The sequence below is a fragment of the Babylonia areolata genome, chromosome 15, assembly GCF_041734735.1.
Source record: "Babylonia areolata isolate BAREFJ2019XMU chromosome 15, ASM4173473v1, whole genome shotgun sequence".
Lineage (NCBI taxonomy): Eukaryota > Metazoa > Mollusca > Gastropoda > Neogastropoda > Buccinidae > Babylonia > Babylonia areolata.
In genome coordinates, this window is record NC_134890.1 from 1757648 (window position 1) to 1770515 (window position 12868).

A 12868-nucleotide genomic window follows, 5' to 3' on the forward strand; every position below is an offset into this window, starting at 1 on the left:
CAGCCAACTACAGAAGCAGTGAGGTAGCCTATGTGTCATCAGTCATGTACGCACAATCACTTCGTTCCACGTAGTACAAAGGGATTATTGGTTTGTTCCCTTCTTTTGCGAGTATGGGTCTGAGAGTGTTTTCTCTTCTTTGGGGAGTATGGGTCTGTAAGACCCACAACGTAGGAATGCAGGTAAAAATTTTCACAATTACGTAACTGATTAACTAATCAGTTAAAGTGTACATTAATTTACTAAAATGATGCATATGTTGTGACAACAAAAGTCATGAAATTTCAAATTAATCGGACACCAAATATATTTTAAAGGCATTTTTTAAGGCAAAAATGGGTCTGTCAGACCCACAAAGTACGGTGAAGGTTAAAGAAATAAATCTATGAAGGAGCAGATGCTTGACCTGTGTATAAACCTAACACAATGACTAAGGAGAAAGACACACACACACACAGGGTCACAGAGAGAGAGAGACTGAGACAGAGAGAGGGAGAGAAAGTGACAGAAAGAGTGACAAAGTGGGAAAAAGTGTGGGAGAGACAGAGAGAGAGAGAATGGTTGGTGAGGAAAGATAATGAAGAAGAGAAAAAAAAAATGTATGGGACTGCAAGAGAGAGAGGAGAGGAAAGAGAGAGGAGAGAGAAAGAGAGAGAGAGGAGAGGAAAGAGGAGAGGAAAGAGAGAGAGAGAGAGGAGAGGAAAGAGAGAGTTGAGAGGAAAGAAGAGAGAGGAAAAAGAGAGGAGAGAAAAGAGGAGAGAGAGAGAGAAGGGGGGGGGGAGAGGAGAGGAAAGAGAGGAGAAAGAGGAGAGAGAGGAAAGAGGAGAGAGAGAGAGGAAAGAGGGGGAAAGAGAGAGGAGAGGAAAGAGAGAGGAGAGCAAGAGGGAAGAAAGAGAGGAGAGAGAGAGGGAGGAAAGGAGACCTGACCAGGGCGGGTGAGATGTGGTAGGTGTGGGGGTTGTCAGGGTGATCGTCATGGTAGTTGAACAGGAACATGTTGATGGCACCTGCACACACACACACACACACACACACACACACACATGGTAGTTGAATAGGAACATTTTGATGGTACCTGTACACACACACACACACATACACACGGTAACTGAACAGGAATATATTGATGGTACCTGCATACACACACACACACACACACACATACACACACACACACACACGGTAGTTGAACAGGAATATATTGATGGTACCTGACACACACACACACACACAGTAGTTGAACAGGAACATGTTGATGGTACCTGTACACACACACACACACACACACGGTAGTTGAAAAGGAACATGTTGATGGTACCTGTACACACACACACACACACACACACACACAGATAGTTGAACAGGAACATGTTGATGGAACCTGTACACACACACACACATGGTCGTTGAATAGGAACATGTTGATGACACCTGCACATGCACACACACACACACACACGGTAGCTGAACAGGAATATATTGATGGTACCTGTACACACACACACGCACACACACACACGGTAGTTGAACAGGTACCTGTACCACAACAAAACAGCTGTCACTGTAAACCCATCACAGACACACAGACACAGACACACACACACAGACCGACCCGTGAGCACAGAGAGAGGCACTGACCGATGAGGAGACTGGGTGCCTCCTGCGTCATGTTGGAGTCATAGTTGACCCACTTGTGGAAGATGCGCAGCACCAGGAACCCAAACATACAGAAGAGGAAGAGCATGCTGGGCAGGAAGTCGCACAGCACGTTCAGCGGCTTCTGGAAGTATCTGTGCACACACACACACACTGGTCACTGCCTTCTGAAAGTATCTGTGCACACACACACACACACACACACACACACACTGGTCACTGCCTTCTGCAAGTATCTGTGCACACACACACACACACTGGTCACTGCCTTCTGCAAGTATCTGTGCACACACACACACACTGGTCACTGCCTTCTGCAAGTATCTGTGCACACACACACACACACACACACACACACACTGCTAAGTGATGAGGTGTGAGAGGTGATGGGTGAGTGCTGAGTGATGATGAGGTGTGGTGAGTGATGAGGTGTGTGTTGAATGATGATGGGTGTGTTGAGTGATGATGAGGTGTGTGCTGAGTGATGATGAGGTGTGTGTTGAGTGATGATGAGGTGTGTGTTGAATGATGATGGGTGTGTTGAGTGATGATGGGTGTGTTGAGTTGAATGATGATGGGTGTGTTGAGTGATGAGGTGTGTGTGTTGAGTGATGATGGGTGAGTGCTGAGTGATGATGAGGTGTGGTGAGTGATGAGGTGTGTGTTGAATGATGATGGGTGTGTTGAGTGATGAGGTGTGTGTTGAATGATGATGGGTGTGTGTTGAGTGATGAGGTGTGTGTGTTGAGTGATGATGGGTGAGTGCTGAGTGATGATGAGGTGTGGTGAGTGATGAGGTGTGTGTTGAATGATGATGGGTGTGTTGAGTGATGATGAGGTGTGTGCTGAGTGATGATGAGGTGTGTGTTGAGTGATGATGGGTGTGTGTTGAATGATGATGGGTGTGTTGAGTGATGATGGGTGTGTTGAGTGATGAGGTGTGTGTTGAATGATGATGGGTGTGTTGAGTGATGAGGTGTGTGTTGAATGATGATGGGTGTGTGTTGAGTGATGAGGTGTGAGCTGAGTGATGATGAGGTGTGTGCTGAGTGATGAGGTTTGTGTTGAGCGATGATGGGTGTGTGTTGAGTGTTGAGGTGTGTGTGTTGAGTGATGAAGGGTGTGTGTTGAGTGATGATGGGTGTGTGTTGAGTGTTGAGGTGTGTGTGTTAAGTGATGATGGGTGTGTGTGAGTGATGTGATGAGGTGTGTGTGTTGAGTGATGGGGTGTGTGTTGAGTGATGGGGTGTGTGTTGAGTGATGAGGTGTGTGTGTTGAGTGATGGGGTGTGTGTTGAGTGATGATGGGTGTGTGCTGAGTGATGGGGTGTGTGTTGAGTGATGATGGGTGTGTGTTGAGTGATGGGGTGTGTGTTGAGTGATGATGGGTGTGTGTTGAGTGATGGGGTGTGTGTTGAGTGATGATGGGTGTGTGTTGAGTGATGGGGTGTGTGTTGAGTGATGGGGTGTGTGTTGAGTGATGAGGTGTGTGTGTTGAGTGATGGGGTGTGTGTTGAGTGATGATGGGTGTGTGTTGAGTGATGATGGGTGAGTGTTGAGTGATGGGGTGTGTGTTGAGTGATGATGGGTGTGTGTTGAGTGATGATGGGTGAGTGTTGAGGTGTGTGTCGAGTGATGATGGGTGAGTGTTGAGGTGTGTGTCGAGTGATGATGGGTGAGTGTTGAGGTGTGTGTCGAGTGATGATGGGTGAGTGTTGAGGTGTGTGTCGAGTGATGATGGGTGAGTGTTGAGGTGTGTGTCGAGTGATGATGGGTGAGTGTTGAGGTGTGTGTTGAGTGATGATGGGTGAGTGTTGAGGTGTGTGTCGAGTGATGATGGGTGAGTGTTGAGGTGTGTGTTGAGTGATGATGGGTGAGTGCTGAGGTGTGTGTTGAGTGATGATGGGTGAGTGTTGAGTGATGGGGTGTGTGTTGAGTGATGATGGGTGTGTGTTGAGTGATGATGGGTGTGTGTTGAGTGTTGAGGTGTGTGTTGAGTGATGATGGGTGAGTGTTGAGGTGTGTGTTGAGTGATGATGGGTGAGTGTTGAGGTGTGTGTTGAGTGATGATGGGTGAGTGTTGAGGTGTGTGTTGAGTGATGATGGGTGAGTTTTGAGGTGTGTGTTGAGTGATGATGGGTGAGTGTTGAGGTGCGTGTTGAGTGATGATGGGTGAGTGTTGAGGTGTGTGTCGAGTGATGATGGGTGAGTGTTGAGGTGTGTGTTGAGTGATGAGGGGTGTGTGTTGAGTGTTGAGGTGTGTGTTGAGTGATGATGGGTGAGTGTTGAGGTGTGTGTCGAGTGATGATGGGTGAGTGTTGAGGTGTGTGTCGAGTGATGATGGGTGAGTGTTGAGGTGTGTGTCGAGTGATGATGGGTGAGTGTTGAGGTGTGTGTCGAGTGATGATGGGTGAGTGTTGAGGTGTGTGTTGAGTGATGATGGGTGAGTGTTGAGGTGTGTGTTGAGTGATGATGGGTGAGTGTTGAGGTGTGTGTCGAGTGATGAGTGATGAGGGGTGTGTGTTGAGTGATGAGGGGTGTGTGTTGAGTGATGAGGTGTGTGTTGAGTGGTGATGGGGTGTGTGTTGAGTGATGAGGGGTGTGTTGAGTGATGATGGGTGTGTGTTGAGTGATGAGGGGTGTGTGTGTGTTGAGTGATGAGGTGTGTGTGTTGGTGATGAGGTGTGTGTGTTGAGTGATGAGGTGTGTGTTGAGTGATGAGGGGTGTGTGTTGAGTGATGAGGTGTGTGTTGAGTGATGATTGATGCGTGGTGAGGGGTGAGAGGTGATGGGGAGTGATGAGGGGTGAGGAGTGAGAGGTGATGGGGAGTGATGCGTGGTGAGGGGTGAGAGGTGAGGGGGAGTGATGAGGGGTGAGGGGTAGGTGCTGACCTGTGGTTCAGGAAGCTGAGAGAAATGCCGAAGAACATGTGAGTGATGCCCAGGATGATGCTGATCTTCATCTTCATGGAGTTGGTGAAGGCGATCTTGTTCAGCGACATCTGCCACACCTGCACACACACCACACAGACAGTGACCACATACCACACAGACAGTGACAAATAGTGACCACACATCACTGTCACACAGACAGTGACCACACACCACTGTCACACAGACAGTGACCACACACCACACAGACAGTGACCACACACCACACAGACAGTGACCACACACCACACAGACAGTGACCACACATCACACAGACAGTGACCACACATCACACAGTGACCACACATCACACAGACAGTGACCACACACCACACAGACAGTGACCACACATCACACAGACAGTGACAGTGACCACACACCACACAGTGACCACACACCACTGTCACACAGACAGTGACCACACACCACTGTCACACAGACAGTGACCACACACCACACAGACAGTGACCACACACCACACAGACAGTGACCACACATCACACAGACAGTGACAGTGACCACACATCACACAGACAGTGACAGTGACCACACACCACACAGACAGTGACCACACACCACACAGACAGTGACCACACATCACACAGACAGTGACAGTGACCACACACCACACAGACAGTGACCACACACCACACAGACAGTGACCACACATCACACAGACAGTGACCACACATCACACAGACAGTGACAGTGACCACACACCACACAGTGACCACACACCACTGTCACACAGACAGTGACCACACACCACACAGTGACCACACACCACACAGACAGTGACCACACACCACACAGTGACCACACACCACACACCACACAGTGACCACACACCACACAGACAGTGACCACACACCACACAGTGACCACACATCACACAGACAGTGACCACACATCACACAGACAGTGACAGTGACCACACATCACACAGACAGTGACAGTGACCACACACCACTGTCACACAGACAGTGACCACACATCACACAGACAGTGACAGTGACCACACACCACACAGTGACCACACACCACTGTCACACAGACAGTGACCACACACCACTGTCACACAGACAGTGACCACACACCACACAGACAGTGACCACACACCACACAGACAGTGACCACACATCACACAGACAGTGACAGTGACCACACATCACACAGACAGTGACAGTGACCACACACCACACAGACAGTGACCACACACCACACAGACAGTGACCACACATCACACAGACAGTGACAGTGACCACACACCACACAGACAGTGACCACACACCACACAGACAGTGACCACACATCACACAGACAGTGACCACACATCACACAGACAGTGACAGTGACCACACACCACACAGTGACCACACACCACTGTCACACAGACAGTGACCACACACCACACAGACAGTGACCACACACCACACAGACAGTGACCACACACCACACAGACAGTGACCACACATCACACACCACACAGTGACCACACACCACACAGACAGTGACCACACACCACGTAGACAGTGACCACACACCACACAGACAGTGACCACACATCACACAGACAGTGACAGTGACCACACATCACACAGACAGTGACCACACACCACTGTCACACAGACAGTGACCACACATCACACAGACAGTGACCACACATCACACAGACAGTGACCACACACCACTGTCACACAGACAGTGACCACACATCACACAGACAGTGACCACACACCACACAGACAGTGACCACACATCACACAGACAGTGACCACACACCACACAGACAGTGACCACACATCACACACCACACAGACAGTGACCACACATCACACACCACACAGACAGTGACCACACACCACACAGACAGTGACCACACATCACACACCACACAGACAGTGACCACACACCACACACCACACAGACAGTGACCACACACCACACAGACAGTGACCACACACCACACAGACAGTGACCACACACCACACAGACAGTGGCCACACATCACACACCACACAGTGACCACACACCACACAGACAGTGACCACACACCACACAGACAGTGACCACACACCACACACCACACAGACAGTGACCACACACCACACAGACAGTGACCACACATCACACAGACAGTGACCACACACCACACAGACAGTGACCACACATCACACAGACAGTGACAGTGACCACACACCACACAGACAGTGACCACACACCACACAGACAGTGACCACACATCACACAGACAGTGACCACACAGTGACCACACACCACACAGACAGTGACCACACACCACACAGACAGTGACCACACATCACACAGACAGTGACCACACAGTGACCACACACCACACAGACAGTGACCACACACCACACAGACAGTGACCACACATCACACACCACACAGACAGTGACCACACACCACACAGACAGTGACCACACACCACACACCACACAGACAGTGACCACACACCACACAGACAGTGACCACACACCACACACCACACAGACAGTGACCACACACCACACAGACAGTGACCACACATCACACAGACAGTGACCACACACCACACAGACAGTGACCACACACCACACAGTGACCACACATCACACAGACAGTGACCACACACCACACAGACCGTGACCACACACCACACAGTGACCACACACCACACACCACACAGACAGTGACCACACACCACACAGACAGTGACCACACACCACACAGACAGTGACCACACACCACACAGTGACCACACATCACACAGACAGTGACCACACATCACACAGACAGTGACCACACATCACATCACACACCACATAGACAGTGACCACACATCACACAGTGACCACACACCACACAGACAGAGACCACACACCACATAGACAGTGACCACACATCACACAGTGACCACACATCACACAGACAGAGACCACACACGGCGGCACAAGGCAGCCCTTTTAGTTTTGGCGCGAAGCGGAGGGGAGAGGGATGAACAGCGAGCGAGCGCGAAACGTTGGAAAGGTGATAGCCTGGACAGACAGGCAGGCAGTATATGGGGCAGCGCTCTGGCGCACCACTAACTTCGCGCTATTCTTTGCGGAGCGCATGTTACACGGGCAGTGTGTACAGCTGTGAACAGCTTCGCTGCTGCTGATAAACTGTCAGAAACAGGGTTATGTGCTTTTAAAAAATAATACTCTATGTCAGAATGCAACAAGAAGGGCGCTATGGGTGTGAATGGATGTGTGATTTTCTGACAAATTTAACGATACCAAACATGAGCAGGTTTAATTTCCTACAGGCAGTGTACAAGCGGTCCAAAAGTTAGCGAGCACACGAACATTCTGTTCGAACTGAGGAACACACACGGAACGTAGTTCAATTTCAACTCCGTGTTGTGTGTGTACATCGTTTTACTTGGAGATAAAACTTGTATCATGATATACATGCATGTCTCCACGATACAACTGGAAGGAAAATATAGCCGATACATTACCTAGAGGTGGCAGACCGCCCCGGAATTAGTGTCAGTATTTAACGATCAGCTCCACTGAGAACTGCTGCCAGCCACTTAAGTTTCACACTTCTCTCAACATCACGGGAAGAGAGACGGACAGGCAGACATATATATGCAGGGACAGACATACTGAGAAACAGAGGAACGTGTACGGAGAGAGAAAGGGGAGAGGCACAGAGAGAGAGGGAGAGAGACAGACGCAGAGAGAGAGAGAGAGAGAGAGAGAGAGACGCACACAGAGAGGGGGGGAGAGATTTTCGCCGACTAGATGTTTTGCGTGTCAGTATGTGTGCCTTTGCTTGCGACATGCATTTGGTCAGTCTAAAAGATACACCTTGACGATACCATGCTTTTAGTAAACGATCACAATGTAACGTACTGACATGCATTTGTAAGTTCTAAATAATAAAATCCATTCCTACCTGAACTTGTAAATCCGTATGAACTCCTTGTTTGTAGTTGGTAATCCACTCAGTTGAAGTGTGACACTGACTAAACTCAAACATTTTTTTTCTTTTCTTGTTTTTTCCTTACAATGTGTGTGTGCGGGAGGGAGGGATTCAGGGTGGAGAAAAGAACAGGGCTGAAAATTTCTTTATTCTTTACTTTTTGATTTGTGCCGTGATTCTCCTGCTTGGGGTACGACTTGCTGACGCATGGGGGAGACAATAGTCATGTGCTCTTGCATGATGACACGTAGTTTGTCATCTTGTGACTGCATCCCTAATACTTTCTTTTGAGTGAATTGACGACTGCGTGTGTTGCCTCCCCCCCTTGTTCATTTTTTTGTAGCACTTGATACAAATGCATGTGGGATGTTTGCCCTCTTCATCATTCGAAACATCTAGACCGAAAAAACGAAACAGTTCAGAAGAATACTTGGCACAAAGTCTTGCATTCAACCCCTTATCTTTATCTCTTCTGAGAACCCGCTCACCACACACACGACACATATTATCCAAACATCTCAAGTGTTCACTGAAGGTGTGTTGCCCAGTCAGCAATGCTGCCACTACCGCACCAGATTCCATTTTTGTCGGCACTCACACACACACACTTAGGTCAAATAACTGGATGTAACACAAACACTCGGACAGTGTCTGGTAAATCACACAACACACTTAAAGTTCACATTCACTGGAATCATGTACACAAAAATGACAGCAAACAAAAACCGGTGTGCACGAATATGATTAAATGAAAATCACTTAAACAATACACCTTTCTCTGCTGGAAACATAGGCACAAAGAGCGCGGCGCGCGCTCCCCTCCCCCCCCCCTCCCATCCCAGAGGAATCTAGGTCAGCAGCCGTGCTCCTGACCGCTCACTGAACTCTGAAACTAAATAGCTCTGCTGGAAGTTAAGCGGCACAGCCGTGCACACATCACACAGACAGTGACCACACACCACACAAATGACTCAGACCACACAGACAGTGACTGGACCTATGTAAACACTGACCACAGACCAGACAGTGAATGGACCAATGTAAACACTGACCACAGACCACACAGACAGTGACTGGACCTATGTAAACACTGACCACAGACCAGACAGTGAATGGACCAATGTAAACACTGACCACAGACCATACAGTGAATGGACCAATGTAAACACTGACCACAGACCATACAGTGACTGGACCAATGTAAACACTGACCACAGACCACACAGACAGTGACTGGACCTATGTAAACACTGACCACAGACCACACAGACAGTGAATGGACCAGTGTAAACACTGACCACAGACCACACAGACAGTGAATGGACCAGTGTAAACACTGACCACAGACCATACAGACAGTGACTGGACCTATGTAAACACTGACCACAGACCACACAGACAGTGACTGGACCAGTGTAAACACTGACCACAGACCATACAGACAGTGACTGGACCTATGTAAACACTGACCACAGACCACACAGACAGTGAATGGACCAATGTAAACACTGACCACAGACCATACAGACAGTGACTGGACCTATGTAAACACTGACCACAGACCACACAGACAGTGAATGGACCAGTGTAAACACTGACCACAGACCATACAGACAGTGAATGGACCAATGTAAACACTGACCACAGACCACACAGACAGTGACTGGACCAATGTAAACACTGACCACAGACCACACAGACAGTGACTGGACCAATGTAAACACTGACCACAGACCACACAGACAGTGACTGGACCAGTGTAAACACTGACCACAGACCATACAGTGACTGGACCAATGTAAACACTGACCACAGACCACACATACAGTGAATGGACCAATGTAAACACTGACCACAGACCACACAGACAGTGACTGGACCAATGTAAACACTGACCACAAACCACACAGACAGTGACTGGACCAATGTAAACACTGACCACAGACCACACAGACAGTGACTGGACCAATGTAAACACTGACCACAGACCACACAGACAGTGACTGGACCAATGTAAACACTGACCACAGACCACACAGACAGTGACTGGACCTATGTAAACACTGACCACAGACCACACAGACAGTGACTGGACCGATGTAAACACTGACCACAGACCACACAGACAGTGACTGGACCAGTGTAAACACTGACCACAGACCACACAGACAGTGACTGGACCTATGTAAACACTGACCACAGACCACACAGACAGTGACTGGACCAATGTAAACACTGACCACAAACCACACAGAAAGTTAATTGACCAATGTAAACACTGACCACAGACCATACAGTGAATGGACCAGTGTAAACACTGACCACAGACCATACAGTGAATGGACCAATGTAAACACTGACCACAGACCACACAGACAGTGACTGGACCTATGTAAACACTGACCACAGACCACACAGACAGTGACTGGACCCATGTAAACACTGACCAAAGACCACACAGACAGTGACTGGACCAATGTAAACACTGACCACAGACCATACAGTGACTGGACCAGTGTAAACACTGACCACAGACCATACAGTGAATGGACCAATGTAAACACTGACCACAGACCAGACAGTGAATGGACCAATGTAAACACTGACCACAGACCATACAGTGAATGGACCAATGTAAACACTGACCACAGACCACACAGACAGTGACTGGACCAGTGTAAACACTGACCACAGACCATACAGACAGTGAATGGACCAATGTAAACACTGACCACAGACCACACAGACAGTGACTGGACCTATGTAAACACTGACCACAGACCACACAGACAGTGACTGGACCAATGTAAACACTGACCACAGACCACACAGACAGTGACTGGACCAATGTAAACACTGACCACAGACCACACAGACAGTGACTGGACCCATGTAAACACTGACCACAGACCAGACAGTGACTGGACCTATGTAAACGCTGACCACAGACCACACAGACAGTGACTGGACCAATGTAAACACTGACCACAGACCACACAGACAATCTACTCACAGGGTCAAGACCAATGGGGTAGGGAACTCCGGTGTACGATTCATTCGGGTTCAGCTGCAGCTTTTCAAACTTTTTCAGTGTGTCCGAGCTGTAAGGTCTGCAACACAAAACACAATAACCATCATCATCATATCAATGACACAATAGCAGTAATCATCTTGATAAAATGAACACAACAACCACCATAATAATAATAATAATGGTATTCTTGAAGTGCTAAACCCTGCTGACATAATAAAGCACTATACAAACCAAGCATTCACACACACACACACACACACACACACACACACACACCTGTCAGCCCACAACTATAATTTGAATACTGCTACATCTATGTGGGGAACAGAAATAGCAAACGATACAAATAAAAGCCAAAAGTAGCGTGGCAATGTGTCATCCCACTCACTCATCGGGCGCGAACCACTGAGAGCCGAAGAGGTTGAGGGACTTGGAGAAGATGTCATTGTAGATCAGGCCCGTGTAGATGGAGAAGGCGCCCATGAGGAGGATGATGTAGCGTCCTTCAAAGAACGTCTTGAAGATCTGCACAACAATTCACAAATGTAGCGTCCTTCAAAGAACGTCTTGAAGACCTGCACAACAATTCACAACATGCAGCGTCCTTCAAAGAACGTCTGGAAGATCTGCACAACAATTCACAACATGCAGCGTCCTTCAAAGAACGTCTTGAAGATCTGCACAACAATTCACAACATGCAGCGTCCTTCAAAGAACGTCTTGAAGATCTGCACAACAATTCACAAATGTAGCGTCCTTCAAAGAACGTCTTGAAGATTTGCACAACAAATCACAACATGTAGCGTCCTTCAAAGAACGTCTTGAAGATTTGCACAACAAATCACAACATGCAGCGTCCTTCAAAGAACGTCTTGAAGATCTGCACAACAAATCACAACATGCAGCGTCCTTCAAAGAACGTCTTGAAGATCTGCACAACAATTCACAACATGCAGCGTCCTTCAAAGAACGTCTTGAAGATCTGCACAACAAATCACAACATCCAGCGTCCTTCAAAGAACGTCTGAAAGATCTGCACAACAAATCACAACATGCAGCGTCCTTCAAAGAACGTCTTGAAGATCTGCACAACAAATCACAACATGTAGCGTCCTTCAAAGAACGTCTGGAAGATCTGCACAACAAATCACAACATGCAGCGTCCTTCAAAGAACGTCTGGAAGATCTGCACAACATGCAGCGTCCTTCAAAGAACGTCTGGAAGATCTGCACAACATGCAGCGTCCTTCAAAGAACATCTGGAAGATCTGCA

At 48.3% G+C, this 12868-nt stretch overlaps 1 protein-coding gene across 5 annotated transcripts in view; it reads right to left on the minus strand.

The window, feature by feature from the left end:
• LOC143290361 (V-type proton ATPase 116 kDa subunit a 1-like) overlaps positions 1-12868 on the minus strand; it is an 83989-nt gene that overhangs the window by 32379 nt on the left and 38742 nt on the right. For all 5 annotated transcript variants that reach the window (XM_076599735.1, XM_076599736.1, XM_076599738.1 and 2 more), the window contains 5 exons: positions 11984-12120; positions 11575-11671; positions 4548-4666; positions 1639-1790; positions 928-1007 (listed from right to left, as the gene is read on the minus strand). In XM_076599735.1, coding sequence (XP_076455850.1) covers positions 928-1007; positions 1639-1790; positions 4548-4666; positions 11575-11671; positions 11984-12120 — 585 coding nt within the window. The remainder of the gene's footprint in view (positions 1-927; positions 1008-1638; positions 1791-4547; positions 4667-11574; positions 11672-11983; positions 12121-12868) is intronic.